Below are 26909 nucleotides of genomic sequence, written 5' to 3'. Positions count from 1 at the left end.
GAGAGAAAAAGATCTTCCTCTATTGGTTCTCTTCCAAAATGGCTGCAACAGCCATAGCTGAGCCAGGCCAAGCCAGGAGCCTAAAACTCCCTCTGGGTCTCACACACAGGTGGCCATTGGGCCAACCTGTGCTGCTTTCCCAGGCATATTTGCAGGTAGCTGGATTGGAAGTGGAGCAGCTGGAACTCAGCATTGCAGGTGATGGCTTACCACATTGTGCCACAGCACCAGTTCCAAGAGAGCTTCTTAAGGAATGTGTTTGACATTCTTATTTTTAATAACTCCACTATTGAAGGATGTTATTACTGGATACAAGTATATATATTGTTTTATATCCATTATTATTGTCATTACCAGTTTTATTTTTGCTATTTCTGAGTGGAGTACTAGTTTTGATTTTTTTGTTTATTTTTTGTTTTTAATGTTGTTTTTTATTTTCACAGCTTTTAAAATCTAGGACTCCTCGTACTTTTCACCACTCCTGTACTTGTAGAACATTTGATTGTCAACAGTATTCTGTTCTACCTTCATCTTCCACTTTTCACTCAACATACTGTTTTCAGCCACTCCTATTGTTCCCTCAGACACAGTGTTCTTTCTTTTCTTTCTAGACCTTTACATTTTGCTGGAATATTCTTTAAGCTCAAATGTAACTGCCTTTATAATACCAGTCAAGATTAATTCTTCTCTCTTACTTTCATAAAACTTTATGCATAATTGCTTAATCTTATCATCTCAAGAACTAAGGACAAGTAATACTCATCTCTGTATAACCCAACAGGCTTATCCTAGGCTCACAGAGCCCTCGTTACTAACCTGTGTGACAGATACCCAGGTGCTGGGGTCAAATATTTTAAATTTCATGTTATGTTGTCTCATTTTCAAACTGTGTATGGCATTTGGGTGGACATGTGTGTGGAAAGTCCAATTAATAGATGACGATATTAATGGAGGTTAGATTGCATTGAGGATTTGAAAGTATATTGGAAGTTTACTTTCCAGTGGTGCAAATACCATGCTATAGTGTGCAAATGATGGTACATTAAGCCACTGTGACATGGTTTTTATAGCTATTGTTGAAAACCTGCATGAGACTTTTTTTCATATTGAGAGCATTTCACTCAGGAGACCTATACACCAGGTTTACAAAAACTGGTAAAATCAGATGAATTCTAAAATCACATTTTCAAATAAATTGGCTTCTTTATTCCAAAGCTTTCATTCAAAGCAACCTAAAATGTTGAATTTTTTAATAAGCTATAAAAATAATATGTAAGACATTTGTAGCGTCTTACAGGGATATGGCTGTTTAAGTAAAAATATTTTTTATTTTAAGATTTATTTATATATATCTGTCTGCCTGTCTATTTGAAAGGCAGAGTTTCAGAGAGAAAGTGAGATTTTCCATCTGCTGTTTCACTCCTCAAATGGTCAGTGACTGAGGCTGGGCCAGGCCAAAACCAGGACCTTCATCCAGGCCTCTCATGTGAATGGCAGAGACCCAAAAACTCATCTGCTGCATTCCCAAGCAAATTTGTAGGGATCTGGATCAGAGGTGGTGGAGCAGCCAGGACTCAAACCAGTGCTCATGTACCTGCTGCACTTAACACCGTCCCCTAAATCAAAGTGTTTTTAAGTCAGATTATATTACAGTAAATCTTGCCAGATTATCCACTGTTGATTGTTTTCATTTTACTTGATTATAATTCTGCCAGTTGATTCTAAGAAGTTGTTTTTTTAGTCCATAAACAGCTAAGCCAAAATTGTGATGCTGCTATATATTTTTGTTTGTGTTGAGGGGGCATTTCCAACTCAAGAAACGGTCTTGTGTTCACCTTCACTTCCATCCCTGTCTTTTTTTCTCTTAGAGTTGGAAATGTGTCAGTATATGCTTGGATGGTTTTGGGGATTTGGGGTACAAATTTGAAATATTTGTCATGTGTTCACATCCCGTTTCCATTCCTGTCTTTTATTTTCTTTGAGATAAAAATGTGTCAATGTATATTTGGATTATATTGGAGATTTAGGGTATGAATTTGAAATATCTGTCCTTTGGTGAACTGAAAATATTTAAAATAGCAATATATATATATATATATATGGTATTAACAGGAAAACAATTTCATTGGCTTTTAGCTGTCCACATTTCTTTAGGCAGTGCTGTAGTTCAGTTCATCGTTGAAAAAAAATTTTTTTCACTACCCTGAAGCAAAATGGTTAGCTATTTTTATCTGGTTTCTTTCATTTAAAAAAAATAAAGATGGAGAAATTGTGGTATCTTCTAGTAATTTACATGAGCCTGGAGCTAATTGGTGTACCTAAAGTAATCCTTTTAGGTTCAGGAGACAAAACACAATTCATATTCTGTGTTCAAAACTTAACATTATAAATTATCATTTAAATAAGTAATAAGTGCACTTAGTAAAAGTAAAAATATTCTTGATTTACTACTTAAATTACCAGTAGTGCCTTTAGCTTATGTATGACCTTAATAATAAAATGAGCACATAGGCAAAGCAATTACTAAATCCTAATTTAAGGATTGATCTTTTAGTGTAAGTTTTCAAACTATTATCTAAAGGGCTTCTCCCACGCTGGTATTTTTATTTTATTTTATTTTTTGGCCATTGACTGGGCCAGTTTCATAAGGCATGTAGCCTCTTCAGATGCCTTTAGTGTCTTGCTGTTTCCAATTTGAAATTTGTAACTTATTAACAAGTGGCCCTATATATTCTTATTTTGCACAAATCATATAGGGTCCCCAGAAAAAACTAGTTTTTCACTTTTTTATTCATTTATTTATTTTGGAAAGGTAGAGAGAGGGAGGGAACAGAGACAGCCAGAGATCTCCCATCTGCTAGTTAACTTTCTAAGTGCCCACAGTGGCCCTGACTAGGCCAGGCTGAAGCCAGGAACCCAGAGCTTCATTCAGGTCTCCCATGACAGAGTCAGAGACCAAGTATTTGAGCCATCATTCACTGCCTACCAGGGTGCCCATTAACAAGAAACAAATTGAAGGAGAGCCATGACTACTGGTATATCTCAAGTAGTGGTTTTTGGCCGGTGCTGCGGCTCACTAGGCTAATCCTCCGCCTTGCAGCGCCGGCACACCAGGTTCTAGTCCGGTCGGGGCGCCAGATTCTGTCCCGGTTGCCCCTCTTCCAGGCCAGCTCTCTGCTGTGGCCCGGGAGTGCAGTGGAGGATGGCCCAGGTGCTTGGGCCCTGCACCCCATGGGAGACCAGGATAAGTACCTGGCTCCTGCCTTTGGATCAGCACGGTGCGCCGGCCACAGCGCGCCAGTTGCGGCGGCCATTGGAGGGTGAACCAATAGCAAAGGAAGACCTTTCTCTCTGTCTCTCTCTCTCTCACTGTCCACTCTGCCTGTCAAAAAAAAAAAAAAAGAAAGAAAGAAATCAAGTAGGTTTTTTTTTTTTTTTTAGATTTATTTATTTATTTGAAAGTCAGAGAGAGAAAGAGAGAGAGATCTTCCATCCAATGGTTCACTCCCCAATTGGCCGCAACGGCCAGAGCTGTGCCGATCAGGAGCCAGGAGCTTCTTCCAGGTCTCCCACGCAGGGGCCCAGCCAGAACTTGGGCCATCTTCTCCTGCTCTCCCAGGCCAGAGCAGAGAGCTGGATCAAAGAGGAGCAGCCAGGACTAGAACCGGCACCCATATGGGATGCCAGCACTTTAGGCCAGGGCGTTAATCCTCTGCGCCACAGTTCTGGCCCCTCAAGTAGTGTTTTAACCACTAGGCTAAAAGCCCTCCCTTAGTTTCATAGGAGATTATCATGACCACAGCATAGTAATTATCTCATATTAACCAAATCTATGATCCTGTAAATTTGCTCAGCTGTAGAAGAAATCATTGCAAACATATTTTATTTGACTACATTTTAGGAGAGCAAAATGTAGCTGACTTGGATTACCTACATAATGAACTTTAATATTACCTCATAATAGAGAGCTTTTGGGATTTGTCATGTAAAACAAATCCTGTCTTTTTAGAACACAAAAATACTTGCTTAAAATACCGGAACACCCTATTGAATTAAGTAAACTCAAAGCAAGGTTTAACTCATTGTGCCATTACAGGTTATCAAGTTATACCCAACCAGCAGCAAACCTACCAAGGAATAGTTGGAGTTCAGCAACCCCAGAGTCAGAACCTAGTCAGTGGCCAGCCCAGCAACATTGGAAATCAGATTCAAGGGGTGGTCATCCCCTACCCTTCAGTGCCATCATATCAGGTATGTTGTCTTTCTTAACTACTTTGATAGCAATAATTTTCAGTAAGTTAACAGTATATCTACAGTGCTTCTATAGAAACTACAGAATTGATAACAAGAACTGAAGGATCCATTATGTCCATGTGGTTTCATATAGATAATTTAGAAAACAAAGAATTGAAAGTCCACTGTTAACTGAATGCCTGTTATACTAGATCCTTAGATTGTGCTGTCTCAGAACAGAGTTAATAATTTCCTGTGACTGAGATGGCATTTCCTTTGTTTCAGATAAAGAACTGAGGGACCTCAGAATAGTTAAGTCATTTACCCAATGTGTAAAAGTAACATGCTGGAGCTAATCTCACATCTTGTTATCTTCAGCTCCAAAGCTCTCACTCTTGCTGATTGATTGTGCCTCAGACACCTTATCTGAATCTTACTTGTTCCACTGAGGTTAATTGCTCTTTTCATTTCTGATGCTCATCCTTACTTGGAAAGGTTCTTTTTCTTAAATAACTTACAGACATAAATCATATTTGTTCATAATCTAAGGTGTGTAACTTACTGTAAAATTGATAAATGCTAACCAAAACCAGTAACTGACTCAAGGAAACATAGAAATAAAGTGGTAGTGCAATGGCTAACTTATTAGGAAAGCCTGTTGACAGTGTTAGCTTTTCCTGGATGCTCATTCTATAAACTCTGAAGGCTGGAAACATAAGCATTTGCAAAGTTTTTTTCCCCTTTAAACTGTCTTTCAAATTTTAGGTTTCACTGCCTCAAGGTTCTCAAGGAATTGCCCATCAGACCTACCAACAGCCTGTTATGTTCCCTAGTCAGTCCAGTCAAGGATCTATGCCCACACCAGGAATGCCAGTTTACTACAGCGTCATTTCACCTGGCCAACAAAATAATCTAAGGTAAGACCAAGAAACTGACCCTCTAGCAGATAATTATTTATCAGCGTTATGGTCTGCTGCTAGTTTTAAAATCAACAAAGAGGTATTACCTGAATTTTTTTTCTAATGTTGAAGAGGCAAACCTTAGCAGCAAAATATCTTGCTAGAACTTTTCAGGCTGTGGGGAGCTCATTTTTTATCAAAAACGGCAGAGAACATATAAGAGAAGCAATGAACCAGAAGCTCTATATTAAAGCAAGTCCTGAAGTACTCATCAGCTGCTTTGTCTTTGGAAGAGCAAAAGTACGAGCCTAATGTGTTAAAAATAGTCATCTTCCTTTGAATTTGTTCCCTCTAGTCCATCATTCAGAGTTTATAAAAAGCCTTTTGTTTATTCTCATGACATCCCTATGAGATTGTCAGATAGGCATCTGTGCTGTGTGAGGACCTAAGTTATAATCACTGATAAGAAGTTGTTGACCTCCAGTTATGGTTACAGATGGCATTTGAGGATAGAAAAGGAATTGATGTAGCTTATTTCTTTGAAATCTGCATAGAAAAATGGAGGCTTAGTTTTTAACGTTATTTGCTGACAGTACCCCAACAAGAGGAGCTCACATATTTCTCTTCTTACTGTCTCTGTGGCTGCCAATGTTTGAATGTGTGATTGAGGAGACCCAGGCTTTTTGAATGACAAGTTCATTGTGAATCTTACAGGCAACTTTGAGATTTTATGTTATTTTGAGACCCAGTTCTTTTGAAGTTGAGCTACTGCTACATAGTGAAAATGGCATGTGTACTCAGTCCATTTTCCAGTTGTTGTGTGAGTTTAAATTCCATAAATAAGGAGAAAATCCTCTCAATTTTAGATTTTCTTTTTATTATATCTAAATTTGAGACCTAGAATGCTAATTCAGTTTCTGAAATGTCACCTGGAGGTAGAATTCTATGCTAAAGTAGGTGAAATAAAGGATGAGAAACTTGCCTAATTATCTCCATTTCAAGCCAGAGAATAACCTTTAGTTGATCAGGGAAAGCTACCAAAGTAGTCAATAATATATAGGGCAGAGGCTGAGAGAAATAGCTGCTACTTGATCTGGTGCCTCATTGGGGACCAAAAGACACCAAACATCATTTACTTCTTGGGGCCTACATGCTTGAAAGAAGAGTTTTCGTGAAAGAAAATCAAACCTCTAAGAACCTGTTTAAGATATTTTAGATTTGAAAACTTTATTATGTTTTTTGTATTTGTTAATACCTTGAAACAAACAAACAAAAAAGATCTTGTATATACTTGACTTCTGAAGGCACTTAGCCCTAGAAGTGATTATAGAGGGGAGAGGCACAATTTTGTAACTGCTTCTGCAGCCAGACTTAGAGCATGATGACAAAATCCAAAAGCTTTCAGATGAGTGCTGATGACCACAGTTTGAAAAGAACAATAGTTGTAGCTTCCTGGGCCTGTTACTGCAAAAAAAAAATAAAGATAAAAATTGGAGTGGCCTGGAGCACAGCAGTTAAAAGATCTGTGAAGATCTTCAACAACCTTTAACTTGAAATCTTGATTGCAAAGTCGAATTACTCACAGTTTAGGGCTGTGACCCAAAAAAGACCCAAATGAGCTGGCTGTAAGTTGATGGTAGTCCTTGGTCACCATGTTAACAAACTGACATTGACTGGCATTGATCTGTTCTACCTATAGATTAACAATGTGAGAAATGGAATAGATAAAGCAGGGAATGTGTATTCTGTCAGACTTGTATCATGGAACCTTTTGCACCAGTTATATGATAGAAAGTCAACTCATGCAGCATTAATCAAGGATCCTTTGGATAAAAATTATTTGCAATTAACAGCATTTTTCTGAATATAACGTGTTCTCTACAGGAAATTTTATTTATGCTTCTGGATAGTAGTTAATACACAAATCACCATAATACTCAAATTTACTTGGAACTGTTACTTAAATATCAACTGTTGGTATTTTTTATTAATCTCATAATTGAATTACCATCCAAGGACTAAATTATAACAACCAGTTCTTTATAAATCTAGATTTACTAGCTGTACAAAGTATATTTTAGGCAAGAAAGTTTATTCTCCCTTATATTTTCTAGCATAAATGAAAAACAGAGGTTAGTCTGGAGATAAGCACCTAGAGCAAGGCCTGACTCAGAGTATTAGCTGACTAAATCTATCATGTAAAAGCACATTTTGAGAGCAGGAAAGGCCAGTTTGCATATGGATATGTACATATATGTAATCAGTTGTTGGCTTTAACATTATTGTTTCTGTAAGTATGTAATTTTTAAATTTTTCATTAACTTTTTAAAAACTATTATTGAACAGTATTAGAAAATCATTGAATTCGTCTTCCAAGAAAGAGAACATTAATTATTACCAACCAGCAAGGAGATGTGTTAGAATAATAAAACGCAAATCAATCTCCCCATTAAGAAAAGACTTTGGAGTAAGGGTAAATGGGATGTAACTGAGTGAAACTAAGTGACTGAACATGATAGGTACAGAAGAAAGAGGTGGAGAAAATCTTTCAACATGCAATTAACGAACGATTCCACTACATATATCACATGTCAAAGACGGCCAGTGAAACATCATTGGAGATATGTAATGTGTCAATATAATGAACCATAATTGGTACAGGTGTTGCAGGTTAAGGTGCTGCCACTTGGGACACCTACATCCCAAATTGAAGTACCTGGGATTGGGTTCTACTTCCACCTCTGATCCAGTTTCCTGCTAATGCACCTGGGAGTCAACAGGTAATGGGTCAAATACTTGGATTCCTGCCACACACATGGAAGACTTGGATGGAGTTACTCGTTCTTGGCTTCAGCTTGGCTCATCTCCAGCCATTGTGGTCATTTGGGGAGTGAATCAGCAGACAGGAAATCTCTCTTCCTTCTCTCTGTGTCGTTCTGCCTTTCAAATAAATGAATAAACATTTCTGAAAAACTAATGACTCATAAAGTAACCCTTCAGTCAGTCTGACTTGATCTGGGCCAGCTCAAGTTGCAATGTTGGCTGTAACCAGTTATGTCCATTTTTATCAGGGACCCTAAAAAGACAGCGCAGCAGATTTTTATCAAAAATGCCTACTATAGAATAGCAAGCTACTGTGCAACCAGCAAATGACTATTACAGGTTTTTAGTATGTTAGCACATAGAAGCTTGCTTGGTGGTAAGCAAGGAGAAGGGGATCCTTTATTGTCTACCGTTTCAAAATTGCACAATAAATAATGCTGTTGACACAAGTGAATCAGAACAAAGATGTATAAAAGGGACATTAATCATCATACCCTACTCCATCCCCATTCCCACAGGTAACCAGCATTCACAGACCTAGTGTGCATCCTATCACATTGGCCTCCTAACTAATTAGTACATGCACATATATAGGAATTAGGTGATAGATTTTAGTGAAATACACATTATCTTGCATTTTCCCCTTAATAATATATTGTGAACATTAAGTTTGTAAATTATTAACCCCAAAAATTTGATTTTTATTTCTGATTTCTGATCATTTCATGCGTGCAGTTTTCTTCTAAACTTTTGTCTCCCAAGCACTATCACAAGGGCTTTCTTTCTCTCTCTCCCTTTCTCCCTCTCTACACGAACATACTGGGTAACCCATGTTGCTCTCCCTATTTGGATATTCCTCACTTTTCTCCTTGCACTTCATCATATATGAATACAGATAACAGTGTAGGAACATGAGCAAGATTTGTTAATGCACAATACTCGCACACAAAATTCAGTTTATAAAGTTTTACATATAAAATGTCTACAATTTTTTTAATATGGCCACGTCATGTCTGACAAGTTGTGATGAAATTTAATCCATAGGGGCCAGTGCAGTGGCTCACTTGGTTAATCCTCCGCCTGCAGTGCCAGCATCCCATATGGGCACCAGGTTCTAGTCCCGGTTACTCCTCTTCCAGTCTAGCTCTCTGTTGTGGCCCAGGAAGGCAGTGGAGGATGGTTCAAGTGCTTGTTCATTATATGTTATATGTTATATTATATGTTATATGTTCATTATATTGTCCCTGCACCTGCATGGGAGACCAGGAAGAAGCACCTGGGTCCTGGCTTCAGATCAGTGGAGCTCTGGCGGTAGTGGCCATTTGGGGGGTGAACCAACAGAAGGAAGACCTTTCTGTCTCTTTATCAATCAAAAGAAAAAAAAAAAGAAATTTAATCCATAAAAATTTAGTGTTGCAACTGATAATTTTATTTATTTATTATTTTTGCCAGCCTGCATTTTGCTTCTTTCACCATCCTATAGTTGTAATACCCTTAGGACATAATCTGGATGTTTATCCAAATACATGCCATTTTCCTTAGGCTCCTCATTATGGAGTTTCACTGCTCTGGAATCAGGGCTTGAGTGGATCCAAATAAGCTAATTTTGCAGATAACAAAATCTTACATCATTAAACACTAGCTGTTGGGTGGCAAGATACGGTTAGAAGGTCGGCTTTGGAATCAAACAAACCTGCCTTCAACCCTGTGTGAACTTAGGCAGTTTAGTGTCCTTATACCTTGGGTTTTTGTTGTTTGTTTGTTTGTTTGTTTGTTTTTAAGATTTTTTTTTTTTTTACTTGTAAGACAGAGTTACAGAGTGAGAGAAGGATAAACAGAGAGGGGGTGGGGGTTTTCTGTTTACTGGTTCACTTCCCCAAATGACTGTAGCAGCCAGGGCCAGATTAGGCCAAAGCAAGGAATCAGGAACTCCATTGTAGTCTCCTACTTGGGTTGCTGGTACCAAAGAACTTAGGCCATCATCTACTGCTTTTGCAGGCCCGTTAATAGGGAGCTGGATCACAAGTGGAACAACCAGGACTTTAACTGGTACTTAAAGGGAATACCAGTGTTGCAAGTGGAGGCTCAACCCAGTAAGACACAACACTGGTCCCTGGTTTTCTTATTTTAAATAATAAGGAGTAATACCTCACAGGAGAGTACGGGAGGTTGTGTGCCTAGGAATTTGTGTATGGAAATCATTCTAACGTATATAATTACCTGTATTCTTAAGAATAGTACTAAAAATAGTTTAACATTAGCATTAATGATCACAGTACCCACAATATTTGGAAGCAAGTTAGGAATATTTTCATTTAGAGACTTACTGTCTCTTTCCTTGCTATCGATTATTGTCAATGTAGCTGTTTCAAATTTGCAGTGGAGTTACTAGAACTGAGTGAGTGTGTGTGCATGTGTGTGTATGTTTTAAGACTTATTAGTCTGGCCATCGCCACGGCTCACTTGGCTAATCCTCTGCCTGCTGCGCCGGCACCCCGGGTTCTAGTCCCAGTTGGGGTGCCGGATTCTGTCCCGGTTGCTCCTCTTCCAGTCCAGCTGTCTGCTGTGGCCTGGGAAGGCAGTGGAGAAAGGCCCAAATGCTTGGTCCCTGCACCCGCGTGGGAGACCAGGAGGAAAACACCTGGCTCCTGGCTTCGGATCCATGTGGCGCGCCAGCTGCAACGTACCGGCCATAGCAGCCATTTGGGGGGTGAACCAACTGAAAGGAAGACTTCTCTCTCTCTCTCTCTCTCTCTCTCTCTCTCACTAACTCTGCCTGTCCAAAAAAAAAAAAAAAAAAAAAACAAAAAAAAAAACTCACTAGTCAAATCCTGGAAGATCATGCTCTGGAAAAAGGTTGTGAAAGCAACAAAAACAAAAATAGATAAATTGGACTATATCTAACATCTAGCATCATGCTAAAATTCATTTGTAGCCCTAAATAGCCTCCGCTCAACAAAGGGCACAATTAGCAGGGTGAAAGTGCACACTAAAGAATGGAAGAAAATATTTAAAAACTGTTTCTGTGATAAGTGGTAACATCCAAAATATCTAAGGAACTCCTATAATTCTATAGCATCTTAATTAATAGCCTCAACACCTGCTCCTGTGATTTCTGTTTTTGTAGTTCAATACCTTTGGTATTACTCATTTTGAGCAGTGTTCCAAATCAGTGTACTAACTGGATACACCAGGTAAAACTGGATAAAGCAAATAATGAAAGCTGAGAAAAGCCTTAGAATATCATCAGTTTGTCCTTTAAGCAATACCTATTTTTATTTTTGAATGTCATTCCCAATTAGACTACCTATAGTACGATGTTAATTTTTTCCCTTTTTTTCAAATCTTATTTATTTATTTATTTTGACAGGCAGAGTTAGACAGTGAGAGGGAGAGACAGAGAGAAAGGTCTTCCTTCCGCTGGTTCACTCCCCAAGTGGCCACTACGGCCAGTGCGCTGCACCGATCCAAAGCCAGGAGCCAGGTGCTTCCTCCTGGTCTCCCATGCAGGTGCAGGGCCCAAGCATTTGGGCCATCCTCCACTGCCTTCCTGGGCCACAGCAGACAGCTGGACTAGAAGAACATCCAGGACAGAATTTGGTGCCCCAACCGGGACTAGAACCTGGTGTGCTGGCGCCGCAGGTGGAGGATTAGCCTAGTGAACCGCGGTGCGGGCCTCAAATTTTAATTTTTGAAAGAGAGGGGTTAGCCTTGTGGTGTGCTACAGATTAAGCCATTGCTTGGAATGCTAGCATCTCATATCAGAACACAGTCCCATCTTACTTCACACTGATGTGCTTGGGAAGGCAGAAGAAGATGGCCCAAGTACTTCAGCCCCTCCTACCCACATTGAAGACCCATATGGAGTTATTAGCTCATGGCTATTTTACCTTTAAAGTCATTTAACCTTTTTTTAAAAAAGGTTTATTTATTTATTTGAAAGGCAGAGTTACAGAGAGGCAGAGAGAGTCTCTCATCCACTGGTTCACTCCCTAAATGGCCAAAACTGCCAGAGTTGTGCCGATCTAAAGCTAAGAGCCAGGAGCTTCTTCCAGGTCTCTGACGTGGATGCAGGGTCCTAAGGACTTGGGCCATCTTCTGCTTTCACAGGCCATACCAGAGAGCTGGTTCACAAGTGGAACAGCCGTGGAACTAGCACCTATATGGGGTGCCAGCACTGCAGGCATCAGCTTTCCCCACTACGCCACAGCGCTGGACCCAGTAATTAAATCTTTTAGAGAGATCGGGCCAGCAGTATGGTGTAGTGGAGAAGGCCATTGCCTGCAGTGCTGACATCCCATATAAGTGCTAGTTCCATGGCTGTTCCACTTCTGAACCAGTTCTCTAGTATGGCCTGGGAAAGCAGTAGAAGATGGCCCAAGTCCTTGGGCCCCTGCACCCACGTGGGAGACCCAGAAGACAATCCCGGCTCCAGATCGCACAGCTCCAGCTATTGTGGCCAACTGGGGATTGCAGCTGTCGTGGCCAACTGGGGAGTGAACCAGTGGATAGAAGGCCTCTCTCTCTCTCTCTCTCTCTACCTACCTACCTCTACTTACCTACCTCTACCTCTACCTCTACCTCTCCTTCTCTCTGTAAAAAAATTATTAATGCATATATTATGCATCTGTCTTAAGCCACTCTTTGGAATGCCCACATCTCAAAACAGTGTGCCTGGGATAGAGTGCTGCCTCTGTTCCCATCTAATTGCCTGCTAATGTGCCTAGGAGGCAGCAGATGATGGCTCAAGTACTTGGATTCCTGCCAACTACGTAGGAGGCTAAGATGGAGTTCCTGGCTCCTGACTTTGGCCTAGCCCAGCCCTGGCTGGTGTGGCTATTGTGTGCATCTGGTCAGTGAACCAACAGTTGAAACACACACACACTCTCTCTCTTTCTCTAAGACTGATTAATTTGAAAAGTAGTTACAGAAAGAGGGAGAGACAGAAAGATCTTCCATCAGCTTGTTCACTCCCCAAGTGGCAGCAATGTCTTGGGCTGAGACAGATGGAAGCCAGGAGTCTGGAACTCCAAGTCTTCCACATGGGTAGCGGGGACCCAAGCACCAGACCATCTTCTGTGTTTTTCCAGGCATATAAGCAGGGAGCTGGATTGGAAGTGTAGCATCTGGCAGTTGAACTGATGTTCATATGTGATGTTGATGTTGCAGGCAGCAGGCAACTTAACCCACTGCACTGCAGTGCTGGCCCCATCATTCTGCCTTTCAATGAATAAATAAATAAACCTTTTAATAGTTGTCTCTTGGCCGGCGCTGCGGCTCAATAGGCTAATCCTCCGCCTTGCGGCACCGGCACACCGGGTTCTAGTCCCGTCGGGGTGCCAGATTCTGTCCCGGTTGTCCCTCTTCCAGGCCAGCTCTCTGCTGTGGCCAGGGAGTGCAGTGGAGGATGGCCCAAGTGCTTGGGCCCTGCACCCTCATGGGAGACCAGGAGAAGCACCTGGCTCCTGGCTTTGGATCAGCGTGGTGCGCCGGCCACAGCGCACCGGCCGCGGCGGCCATTGGAGGGTGAACCAACGGCAAAAGGAAGACCTCTCTCTCTCACTGTCCACTCTGCCTGTCAAAAAAAATTAAAAAATAAATAGTTGTCTCTTTATTTACCTTACTAATTTTGAAGTCTACATTTTTATGAGAATATTAAACTAGAAATGAAATATAATAGCCCATTAATTTTTCAAAATATATAAACTGTACAGTAGATTCTCACTATGTGTAGATTCTATATTTAGAAATTTGCCTATGGCCGGCGCCGCGGCTCACTAGGCTAATCCTCCGCCTTGCGGCGCCAGCACACCAGGTTCTAGTCCCGGTCGGGGCACCGGATTCTGTCCCGGTTGCCCCTCTTCCAGGCCAGCTCTCTGCTGTGGTCAGGGAGTGCAGTGGAGGATGGCCCAAGTGCTTGGGCCCTGCACCCCATGGGAGACCAGGATAAGTACCTGGCTCCTGCCATCGGCTCAGTGCGGTGCGCCGGCCACAGCACGCTGGCCACGGCGGCCATTGGAGGGTGAACCAACGGCAAAAGGAAGACCTTTCTCTCTGTCTCTTCTCTCTCAATGTCCACTCTGCCTGTCAAAAAAAGAAAAAAAGAAATTTGCCTACTTGCTAAAATTTGCTTTTAATCTCAAAATTCATATTCCCAACACTTTCTTTGTTCATTCATACACTTGTCAGATACACATGTTTCTAGCTAAGATCAGACAAGCTACACTGTCCTTCCCAGTAGTTCTCATATTGTAAGTAAACAAGTGTTCTTTTCACTGTTTAGTGCCACATTATTTCCAGCTTAGTGCTTTTTGCTGTGATTTTACTGTTTAAATGGCCTCCAAACATAATGCTGAAGTTGTGTTGTGTTCCTAAGCACAGAAGGCTCTGTTGTGTGTTCAGGCATGAATTATGTTGCTGCTGGCCATTAGTTCAGTGTAAACAAATCAGTAATGCACGGTACATCCAGAAAAAAGAAGAGGAAATTCACAGATTGGTACATGTGACTAAATTGTAGGAAGCACTAAAGGAACATACGGAATATATGATGAAGTTATAGAAAGGACAAGTGGCTAACTTTGGGGGTTCATGGGTGCATTTTTAAAAAGCACGGTGCACAGCATTTTGTGAGACTGAAATCCGAAAGAAAACACTTCTGAGTATTTTATTATAGGGAAATACTGTATATAATGAGTTATTTTAGGAAGTAGAAGGAGCCTTCAAAAAGTTCATAGAAAGTGCCTTCTACAAAAACACTGCATGGATTTCAATGTTTTTTACAAAATAAATGAAGTTATTTAAATTCCATTTTTCTGCAAAATTTGAAGTTCCCTTGTATATATTAATACAATGTCTTTAAACAGAAACACATTAAAAACAAGCTTATGGGGCCGGCGCTGTGGCTCACTTGGTTGATCTTCCGCCTGTGGCGCTGGCATCCCATGTGGGCACTGGGTTCTGGTCCTAGTTGCTCCTCTTCCAGTCCAGCTCTCTGCTGTGGCCTGGGAGGGCGGTGGAGGATGGCCCAAGTGCTTGGGCACTTGCGCCCGCATGGGAGACCAGGAGGAAGCACCTGGCTCCTGGCTTCGGATCAGCGTAGCTCCGGCGGTGGCAGCCATTTGGGAGGGTGAGCCAACGGAAGGAGGACCTTTCTCTCTGTCTCTCTGTCTCTCTCTCACTGTCTAACTCTGTCAAATAAATTAAAAAAAAAAAAAAAAAAAGAAAAACAAGCTTATACGTTGACCTGTTGTTGCAATACTGTGCTTCAAGGCTTATAGAAACCTTGCTATATTTTCCCTAGGAGAACAGTTTCATTGTTTACTAATTCACTATACTTGTAGCTTTATAGAACATAACTGCTGCAAATAATAGTCAACTGAATGTTATGCCTAATGCTATATTAAACACAATAAAGGTATGCAAAATTTGTTATATTAACAATGTAAATGCATACTGTTATTGGATTGTCACTTCTACTGTTAAAGTCTACTAAATCTTACCTAAAGCATGATGCTCAAATAAAAAGAATATAAAATTTGATGTCTGTAGCTTTCAATTTTTTTGGAACACTAAAGTTTACCTTTTGCTCCAATGTCAGAAAACTCAATTCAGTAGTGATGTATATATTTATTTAAATATTTTAGATATAAAAAATAGGACACAATCTTATCCTTAGATAGCTAGTTTTTATGGAAAGCTAAATTTATGTATATGGAACAAAATAATGCAAGGTGAATATAAGAATTTGAAAGTTGTAAGGAACAGCACTTATGGCTCTACACTAATCATTTTGCTTACTGAATGGTATGCAGCTTCAGCATTATAATTTGCACCTTACCTACCTAATCAGTGTTTGCCTCACCTTCCATTTCATTCCTACTAAAATGAAGGTTTTCTTACAAAATGCTTAGAAATGTAAATAAAGCCTTTCATTTCCAGCACCTCATTTGTCTTCACATTATCCTGCTAAAAAAGATAAATATGTGCTTATTTCACACAGAAATAAGAGGCTACTAAACTTAGAAAAGGTTAACCATAGTGTTAAACCTGAAGGCTTGAGCTTTTATTTTCTGATTTCCAGCACCATCTTACTTATACAGCATCTATTGGTGATTTTTTTTTCAGATTTATTTATTTTTTGAAAAGCATAGTTAGAGAGAAAGAATCAATCTTCCATCCACTGGTTCACTCCCCAGATTGCTACAATGGCCACAGCTAGACCGGGCTGAAACCCGAAGCTATGAGCTTCATCCAAGTCTTCCACAAGGATGGCAGGGGCCCAAAGTACTCAGGCCATCTGCTGCTGCTTTTCCCAGGCCATTAGCAGGTAACTAGATTAGAAGTGAGCAGCTGGAACACAAACCAGTGCCCAAATGGGATGCTGGCATCACAGCTGGTAGCTTTATCTGCTACACCACAATACCAGCCCCTATTGGTGATTCTTAATCTTGGTAGCACATTAGAATGACCTCTGCACCTCCCAGTCATATTCCCAACCCTGGATAATCTCATTTAATTGATCTCATTTAATTATGTCCTCATACATGACTTATCTATCTACAAGTAGCCAAAGCCCAGTAATATATTACAGTTTTAGTATAGTTGTCAGTATTTATTACATTTTCATCTGAAGTCCAGTATCCTAATATAAAACTATATAAATTACTGCATACTGTGCATAATTGGACAGGTTTATATATTCTAGCAAATGTTTCCAAGTAATCTGATGAGGCTTCACAAAGTTCATGGAAAATGTGCTTTTTTAAAATTTATGAGAGGCTGAGTGGCAGATAGAGGGCTGCCGTTTGCTAGTTCATACCACTAAATGCCTGCAATGGCCAGGGCTGGGCCAGGTTGAAGCTGGGAGCTGGGAATCTACACCAAGTCTCCCACATGGATAGCAGGAACCCAACTGTTCATCTGCTACCCCCCAGCACGCACGTGAGCAAGAAGCAAGAATCAGAAGCAGAGCTGATACCCACACACAGGCATTCTGATATACGATGTGGGGAAGATTTACTTTTTTATTTGAAAGAGTTAGAGAAGAAGAGGCAAGAGAGAGAGAGAGTCAAGAGAGAGGTCTTCCAGCAAATGGAAGTCCACAGACATTTTGAATCCTCCTATACTGTTCTGAGTTTTAAATTTACAATTTGATGTAGACTTGATTTGATATCCTCAAGCACAAAGTTAAGCAAATAAGTTCCAAATAGTATTTGCTAGGTGGAAAGTCTCTAAGCTACAGGGTCCTGATCCAAGCAGTATGTTTTTGATACTAAATGGACTGTGATAGCCTTCTTTCCGCTATCAGGTTATAAAGAATAAGAACACTAAGCCTTTGTTTTGTAAATGTCTTATTTAACTTTGGTTGCTTAGCAACCTTATTTTGCAGCTTATTCAGAAAAGTAGTTTGAATTATCATTCTTACTTTCAAACTTTTATTTTTCACCAAGGTAATTTTGTGATTGATTTATTTGTGTTGTGTGCCAGTGTGAAAACTGAGCATGTTCTGATATAGGTCATGTGCCCTGTCACTTTCCTGTCTGATCAGGGACTCTAGTGTTATAGTAACTCATCATGAGATTTTTTTTTCTCAGACTTTAGAACGGAGAGAAAAATTAGTTTGGTACCTACAGAGCCTGTATAAGTGGCAAACTAGTTGGATATCTCTAAAATGCTCTCGTTTTTAGTGATTTTTCTACTATTTTACCTTTCATTTTCCCCTTTTTTATCTTGGAACTCAAAAAGGATAATATACCTTTGTCTTTGATCTGTATCTCAAAGGGTTAGCCAAACATACATAGAGAGGAAGTTGAAAAGATCTTTATGTTTTAGAACACTATAAAGAAAATGCTTCATAGAATCTTTGTGTAGTAATGGAAAAGAAAACCTACTTTTTAGTGTTCCCTTTTTTCCTCTCCACAGTCTATTTTTCCTTTTTTGTATCCTAGTAATCCCCTAGTGTCCTCTTTGTCCTACTTCTGATGCCTCTCTTGGATTCATTTTATTTCTGCTAAGTTTTTAGTTTTGCATTTTGTTTGCCTCAGCCATCCTTTGAAATAATTACTGATAATAAAATCAGTCATTCTGAACCTTATCTTTTAATAAATTTTCATTTCTGTTATCATGAAGTAAACTACTAACACCTAGAGAAATAAGATACAGTAAGAAATAAACTTACAACACAGGTAGTAGTAATGTGTTGTACACTTAATCTGTTGTTAAGGCTTTCCACCACATTTTTATTTGATCTATATAATTCTTCATTTCCACTATTTCATTTGATGTCTCTTTAAAAGTCTCAATTTCATGGGAAAAATTTTCATTCATGTCATGTATGGATTTCTTTAATTCGTGGATTTGCTTCTGATTATTTTTAGGTAATCCTACAATCAGTTCTTTTGAATTCCATTTCTGGCATTTCGTCAATCTCTTCATCTTCACATTCTCATATTGAAGTGTTGTTGTGTTCTTTTGGGAACGTCATGTTGTCTTCATTATTCTTGTTTCTTGAATTGTTGTGTTTATTTTTCAACATTTGTGGAGATACTTGTTTTGTTGTTGTTGTTGTTGGAGGTACTTGTTTGTTTTTTTGGGTCCCCCCCGCCCCGTGCTGGCTTTTATCTTTGGACTGTGCCTCTTTGGCTTAGTAGAGTGTCTGTGCTTTCAGTGAATACCCAGAGGTGTTTTCTAGGTATGGTCAAGGAGCTCTGTTCAGTGCTCCAGGTTGAGGGGAGTGTCCAAGATGACACCCAAGTTGGGTGCAGTAAATCTCCTTTTATTTTTAATCAGAGGGGAGGTTTTCAACTCTGTTGGCATAGTCTCATGCTCACCACCTCTCCTTCAAGGAGACCATTGTTTGGGCACTAGCACCAGTGGGCACAATATTCATCTGCACTGCCATAAGAACCACACAAAGGATCCGTGCAATCCTCAGTGTGAACACTGATCCTGCAGTAATGACCCTCACCAAGGGAATCAGGAAGCCCCAAGCATATGGAGCCACCCACACTGACTGCCCAAAGTCCCAGCCACACCCTGCGCTCTCCCATGCAGCCACAATGTTTTGACAGTACCAACACACAATGTTCCTACAATCATGAGCACCCAGTCCCCTCTCAGTTCTCCCAGCCATACTCAGGCCTCTCCCCTTGGCTGGTTGCTGGATCGTGAACACAAGGTGGCGCTGTTACACATATCCAAAATGCCGTACACCCTTTCTCAGCTAATTACAGGACATCAGTGCCAGGTCGTCAGGGAGAGAGAAATGTGGCCCCCTTTTTTTCCCTCTAGGTTGACAGATACACTGTCCCCTACAGGACTCCAAGCCATACACACCAGGCTCTTCCCACAGCTTTATAGCCAATGGCTTGGGCTGCAACAGTCTGTTCTCACCTTATTCCAAAGGTGGTACTAAGGCTCTAAGCTGCTGGGGTCCTGAGTTATGTACATCCATACCCTCTATGTAGATCCACAATGACCCTCTAATTTGCATGGAGTTTCCTCTGTTGTTTTCTCCCTAACTCTTCCCTGAGATTGTACTCGCTCTACTTTTTCAGCTATCTTCCCCTAGGCTAGGAGCAGTAAGCTCCCTCCTTTCTCTGCCATCTTGGAAACTCTGTTTTGTTTGTTTGTTTGTTTTTAAGATTTATTTATTTATTTGAGAGACAGTTACAGAGAGAAAGGTCTTCCATCCACTGATTCATTCACTCCCCAAATAGCCACAATGGCCAGAACTGGGCCAATCCAAAGCGAGGAACCAGGAGCTTCTGCAGGGGCCCAAGCACTTGGGCCATCTGCCACTGCTTTCCCAGGCCATTAGCAGAGAGCTGGATCAGAAGTGGAGCAGGGGCCGGCGCCGCGGCTCAATAGGCTAATCCTCCACCTAGCGGCGCGGGCACACTGGGTTCTAGTCCTGGTCGGGGCACCAGATTCTTTCCCGGTTGCCCCTCTTCCAGGCCAGCTCTCTGCTGTGGCCCGGGAAGGCAGTGGAGGATGGCCCAAGTGCTTGAGCCCTGCACCCCATGGGAGACCAGGAGAAGCACCTGGCTCCTGCCTTCGGATCAGCGCGGTGCGCGAACCAACAGCAAAGGAAGACCTTTCTCTCCATCTCTCTCTCTCACTATCCACTCCGCCTGTCAAGAAAAAAAAAAAAAGAAGAAGAAGTGGAGTAGGCAGGATACTGGCACGACAGGTGGTGGTTTAACCTACTATACAACAGCACCAGCCCCAGTAGTGTTTATTTTAAGAAAAGTAAAACTTTTGAAAAATGAAAGAAAAAAAGAGAAATGAAGATAACAATTTCATGTGATTTATATATTATTAGGATAATACATTATATTTTATATTATTTAAATAATGTAGAAATGGAGTAATTCTCTAAAATATCTGCCTACTTCTAAATGATTCTTCTGTTTCAATTTTTATAGCTTTTGTTTCTCAACTAAATTATAAGCTCTTCTAAAATGTTTTTCAAAATTCAGAAGGACTTTCTTTACTGTTCAAGATTTGTGAGTGACTAGTCCCATGCCTACCATTTCATTGGTATTTCTTCAGGCCTAGTGTGGTGGAATGAGAAGGCCATGCCAGGATGGCTGCTGGCAAGCTAGCGTCAACTACTCAGGAATGGCTTCGAAACCCACCTGGCAACGGAGTCTGCCTGGCAACAGGCTGTGATTGGATGGCTTCAGATACCGCCTGGCAGCAAGCTGTGATTGGTTAGGGCATAAACCGCCCCTTGACCAGATTGGCTGCCTTGGCTATTTAAGCTCCTTATCAACTGAAATAAATGAGTCTGCGGGCTGCTCACCTCTGGCCCACTTTCACCGGACTCCTGGGGTCTGTGTGGTGACTCCGCGCCTCTTGCCCCCACCACGCTCCTCCTCTCAAACAAATCAACCTCAGCAGCCTAGATTATAAGCAATCCCTTGAGAAAGGCCAGCCTACTTTAGGAAGTATAAGAAGAATTTGTTGGAAGTATCTCTGCCACATCTTGTGTATATTTTTTTTGTGAATAATTTGTATGGTTTGAGAGAATGCTGATTTCTGTATCCTACTGGGTGTCATGGAAAATAAAGGTATGTTGAAGAAAGGATCTTTTTAAAAAATATTTATTTATAAAAAATATTTATTTATTTTATTTATTTGAAAGGCAGAGTTACTGAGAGGGAGAGACAAAGATCTTCCATCTGCTGGTTTGCACCCGGAATAATCGCCATGGCTAGGTTAGTCAGTAGCCAGGAGCCAGGATCTTCCTCTGGGTCTCCCATGTGGGTACGGGGACCGAGCACTTGGGCCATCCTCCACCTCCCCAGCACATTAGCAGGGAGCTGGGTTGGAAGTGGAACAGCCAGTTCACTATGTGGCGCCCACATAGTATGCCGGGATCACAGGCAGCAGCCTTATCCGTTGCACCACAATGCCAACCTAGAAAGAAGAATCTTTAAAACCTACCTTCTCCCACATCCATTTCTATCCAAAATGGAATAATAGAAAAAAGATTTGTCCACCTATCTTTACTTAAAAAGCAAAGAAAGTGTATGAAGCAATAGTGTTGTGCGTTGGATGCTTAACCTTGAGAGAGGGGAAACAAAAAGTGAATCTTGTTATTTCACCATTTGGCTGCCTAGAGAGATTTTTCCCATCTTTGGTTCAAGAAAGGGGAACCCAAGCAGAGGCCCTCCCTAAGTTAGGAGACAAATTGTAAAACCTGTTTTAGAACCCGACTGAAAATGAAATATTTTAAAAAGCAAATGCCTGGAGCATGTTTGGTATAGTAGTTGAGACTCCAGGTGGGACATCCACAACCCATATTGAGTGCCTGCATTCAAGTCCCAGCTCTCTCTTCTGCCTTCCACTCAAATAAAATGAAATATATAAATTTTAAGATATATTTTTTTGACAAATACAATTTTTAAAAATTAAACGCCCTAGGGCCAGTGCTGTGGCATAGCAGTTAAAGCCACCACCTGCAGTGCAGGCATCCCATGTGGGCTCTAGTTTGAGTCCCGGCTGCTCCACTTCCAATCCAGCCCTCTGCTATGGTCTGGGAAAGCAGTGGAACATGGCCCATGTCTTGGGGCCCCTGCACCCATGTAGGAGACCCGGAAGAAGCTCCTGTCTCCTGGCTTCAGATTGGCGCAGCTCCAGCTGTTGCAGCCAGTTGGGGAGTAAACGAGCAGATGGAAGACCTCTCTCTCTCTCTGCCTCTCCTTCTCTCTCTGACTTTCAAATAAATAATCTTTTAAAAAAATCGAATGCCCTAAAATAACTGTAATAAAATATATGTAAAAACTTTATGCAGGAAACCATCTTAGATGTTGAAGGTGTACATCCCCTATTTTTTAGCAGTTTGCTACTTGCTTTCAATCCTTGAACAAATATCAGAAAACTGTAGTCCGCAAGTAAAGAATGATTTTTGAATGTTTAAAGGATTCACTTTTTAAAATCAAAGAGGCCTACATGTTCCTCAGAACTAAAATATACTTGCTGGCTTGACAGAAAAGTTTATCAGCCTCTCTGCCTTTAAAAAACAAAACAACTCTAGGGGCAGACGTGTCCTAGATCAAGACACTGCTTGAGACACCTGCACTTCTGTCATAGTACCTTGGTTCAAGTCTGGACTCTGCTTCAAATTCCTTCTTCCTGCTAATGTGCACCATGGAAGATGGTACGTAATGTCTCAAGTAGTTGTGCCTCTGCCATCCACATGAGAGACCTGGGTAGATGTCCCAGCTCCTGGTTTTGGCCTGTCCCAGGCCCTGGCTGTTGAAGGTATTCAAGGAATGAACAGCAGGTGAAAGGTGTCATATCTATGTATCCATCTATCTATCTATCTATCTCCCTTTCTCCCTTCCCCCAGCCCCTCTCCCCCCTACTCTCTCTGCCTTTGAACTCAATTTAGTAAAATACATTTTAACTGTTATTTTAAAAATAAGAAAAACCTTAACAAATGTGTACCAGAATATATAGAGTGTGCTTTAATGTTTATAACAGTAGTACTTAGCCTAATAATGGAAGAAACCCAAATAATATGGAATAGAACATATAAATATATTACGGTATATTCATTGAGACTGCAACAAAATAAATTGAGTAAACTGCAGCTACATATATGCAAATGATTTATACTGATGTCTCACAATTGATGCTGAATAACAGAAAAAAGTCGTAAAATAACCCATACAGTATAACTTCATTTATTTAAGATCATAAACTCTAAAAACATAACTATTTTTTGGAGTGCATATGTGGTTTGTAAAACTACAAAGAAAAAGTAATTGAGTATCACAAAAGTCATTGGTGGGGGTTGGGATCAGTTAGACGCTCATGGTGAGTGAAAGTAAGGAAACTTCAAGATGTTAGCAATGTTTTGTTTTTCAGTCTGCATGGAAGTTCACAGGTTTTCATTTTATAATTATTTATTAATCATTTTTAGGTGGTCTTATGTGTATCTTTCAGACCTGACCCTCTAAAAAGTAAAAAAAAAAAAAAAATCAAAATCTTAAATATGTAGAAGACTTTGGGACAAAAAAAAACGTAGAGAATGGAAGTAGAAGAATTGGAGACAAAAATAGAGGCAACTTCTGGAGAGAATTGCTTTCATAAGGAGGAACAGGGAGTTAGATAGCACATGCAGGGAGGAATGAAGTCAGAAGGGGGCACCTATTTTTTAATTGAAAGAAATATTTTGGGGCCAGCACTGAGGCGTAGTGGGTTAAACCACTGCCTACAACATTGATATCTCATATGAGTGCCTCTTCGATTCCAGATGCTCCACTTCCGATCTAGCTCCAGGCTCCCTCCCAGCTTTGGAATAGCACAGCCCTCGCCATTGAGGCCATCTAGGGAGTGAACCAGAGGATGGAAGATCTCTGTCTGCCTCTCCCTCTCTATGTAACTCCGCCTTTCAAATAAGATAAACGAATCTTTTTTTAAAAAAAGAAGGGAGTAAGATTTTTTTAAAAGGGGAGGGGGAGATTTCATCTTTGTATGTTGAAGGGAAAGGCTTACTTAGTAGGAAGAAATTTGCCACTACAAGCATGCAATCCAGCATAAAAATGAAAGCACGTTAGCCTTAGATAAGGGCACAGTGAAGTCATAGATGGGAAGAGGAGGAAGCACAGAGCATAAAGATACAGATATGGTAGGTGGATAGGTGTGGTGAGGAGCTTATGAAAATCTCTTCTGATTGCTTTTTTCAGTGAATTGGAATTCAAGATATATATATTATCAAAGAGTAGATGGATAACTTAAAGGTCTTTTGTGTAAAGATTTATTAGAATTACATTAAGAGAAATATTCAAAGGAAAGTAGCAAGATATGAGGAAGTGTTATAAACCTAGAAAAAAGCTGGTTATGTAAAGCATTTTTATCACTTCTGAGTGTTCTAGAGTGACAAAACTAAGTCTCTACAAATAAGTAATTCGTGGTGATAGTTGACTCACTTGGGGAATACTCAGAGTATGTTTCAGTGGGAGAAAACATTCATTCTCACCTGTAATCCAAGAAATGAGGATTAAGGTAACTTTAACAGAAAGATGGATAAAACACCTAGCAGTACCATGCATTGACATTTAAACATTAAATGATTGTTAGTTGTTCCAAGTCTGTTTTTCTGTTATTCAATCTGAGGATACTTAACAAAACACAAGTTCACCATACATTTTTTTTGGTACTTCTAAAAGTTGGCCACAAAGATAATCCACCCACCAATATTTTTTTTTCTTGAGACGCAGAGAGACAGAGATCTTCCATCCACTGGTTCATTCCTCAAATGCACACAATATCTAGAGTTGGACCAGGTTGAAACCAAGAGCCCTGAACTGAATTCAGTTCTTCTAAAATTTAAATTACTACAAAACAAGTTATAACAGTGCTGTTATTAATAGGAGAATCTAATAAAAAAAAGATGTAAGAGAAATATGGAATAACCTATGACTAGTTTAAACTTTCTGTTTTTCTGTTAGACTCATCAAGTTTGTATTTGAAGCATAGTGAAATTTACTTAGTTCACTCAGAAAGTGAGTCAGATTTCAGGATCTGTGAGTTTCAATATATCTGTTCCAAGTTAACCACTCCAAGGGTCTTTTTTTTTTAAAGATTTATTTTATTTATTTGAAAGGACCCCAGTGTTTTAATGCAGAATAAATAAATAAATATTTCAGGGAATATAGCACATGTATATTAAATAATGTTTCTAAGTTCAGGAAGCTTATTTAAATACCATGGGAAATAAGAGATCAGATAATTTGAAAAGCAGAAAATTATTGATTTCTTTACTCACCTTGCAAACTGTTCAGAATTTCTCAGAGGCAATGTCTTTAATAGCCACTAAAAGCTGAAGTGGATATAGAGCTTGCTTTTCCAGTATAGGTATTGTTAATTATTGCTTAAGAAGAATATGCTGATGATTCTCCTACCAAAAAAAGTATAATAATTTGAAATAACAGCCTTGAAATGCTTGCAGAATCATAAAGAGACATGATATCAATACTTTTATATAGAATTTCTTGTGCCATTAATTTTCCTAATTCACCAACTTTTTTTTTTTCATGTAGTAAATAGGACCTCTGTGCAAATACCTTCTGTTTATATATGCACCATCTTTTGTCTTTTCTGCCATTTTTTTATTTATCTTGTTTTGGATTATTTTTATTAAAAGATTTATTTATTTATTTATTTGAAAGGCAGAGTTGCAGAGAGTCAGAGAGAGTGAGAGGTTTTCCATCCACTGGTTCATTCCCCAGATGGCCACAATGGCTGGAACTGGGCCAAGCTGAAGCCAGGAGCTTCTTCCAAGTCTCCCATGCAAATGCAGGGGCCCAAGGACTTGGGCCATCTTCTGCTGCTTTCCCAGGCCATAACAGAGAGCTGGATTGGAAATGGAGCAGCTGGGACTCAAACTGGCACCCTTATGGGATGCTGGCACTGCAGGCAGCCACTTCACCTGCTATGCCACAGTGCCAGCCCCTTGGATAATTTTATTTAGATACAACCCATATACTATACAGTTCACCCATGTAAAGTGTATAACACAGTAATTTTTGTCATCTTTACACAAATATGCAACTAGCACCGCAATGAATTTTAAAAAATTTTCATCACCTTCAAAAAGAAACCTGGAAGCGTCCAGTGTTGTGGTATAGCAAGTTAAGCCTCTACCTGCAGCACCAGCATTCTATAAGGGTGCCTGTTCAAGACCTGGCTGTTCCATTTCCCGCACAGCTGCCTGCTAATGCACTGAGAAAGCAGTGGAAGATGGCCCAAATCCGTGGACCCCGGCAACCACGTGGGAGATCCAGGTGAAGCTCCTGGCTTGGCCCTGGCCCAGCTATGGCCATTTCAATGATCTGCAGAGTAGATGGAAAGATTCTTTCTGTCCCATCTCTCTCTGACTTATCTTTCAAATAAATAAAAATGAATTTTTAAAATTTTTAAAAATGAATTTAAAAAAAAATTGAGAGGAGTTGGCACTGTGGCACAGCAGGTTTAAGCCCTGTACTGCAGCACCGGCATCCCATATGGGTGCCAGGTCAAGTCCCAGCTGCCCCAATTTCAATCCAGCTCCCTGCTAATGCACCTGGGAAAGACCCTGCAGTTGCATGGGAGACCCAGAAGAAGCTCCTGGCTCCTGGCTTCTGGCCCAGTCCAGCCCCTGTCATTGCAGCCATCTGGGAAATGAACTCAAAGAGAGAAGACCTCTCTGTATCTCTACCTCACTCTGCAACTCTACCTTTCAAATAAATACAATAATCTTTAAAACAAAAACAGAAAGAAACTCTGAGGTGGGTTGAACCCAGCTGTCCCTCAGTGAATAAGTAGATAAGCAAAATGCAATATATACCTACAGTGAAATATTATTCAGCCTTAAAACAGAGGGGAACTCTAACACATGCTACAACATGGATGAACATTACGGTCATTATGCTAGCTAAAATAAGCCAAATACAAATACCA

General features: G+C 40.3%; 1 protein-coding gene across 21 annotated transcripts in view; it reads left to right on the top strand.

Moving 5' to 3' along the window:
- Positions 1-26909, top strand: part of R3HDM1 (R3H domain containing 1) — a 127304-nt gene that overhangs the window by 66195 nt on the left and 34200 nt on the right. For 20 of the 21 annotated variants that reach the window (XM_089329261.1, XM_070071005.2, XM_051849604.3 and 17 more), the window contains 2 exons: positions 4097-4251; positions 4999-5150. In XM_089329261.1, the coding sequence (XP_089185387.1) occupies positions 4097-4251; positions 4999-5150 (307 nt within the window). Of the gene's footprint in view, positions 1-4096; positions 4252-4998; positions 5151-7793; positions 8097-26909 lie in introns of those variants that run through there. The other variant, XM_089329268.1, reaches the window with a different exon arrangement.

The sequence above is a fragment of the Oryctolagus cuniculus genome, chromosome 3 (assembly GCF_051225735.1).
Source record: "Oryctolagus cuniculus isolate XC-2025 breed Fujian yellow rabbit chromosome 3, ASM5122573v1, whole genome shotgun sequence".
NCBI classification, from domain to species: Eukaryota; Metazoa; Chordata; class Mammalia; order Lagomorpha; family Leporidae; genus Oryctolagus; species Oryctolagus cuniculus.
Note: the sequence above shows the minus strand (reverse complement) of the source record. Positions and strands in the feature narration are given on the sequence as shown.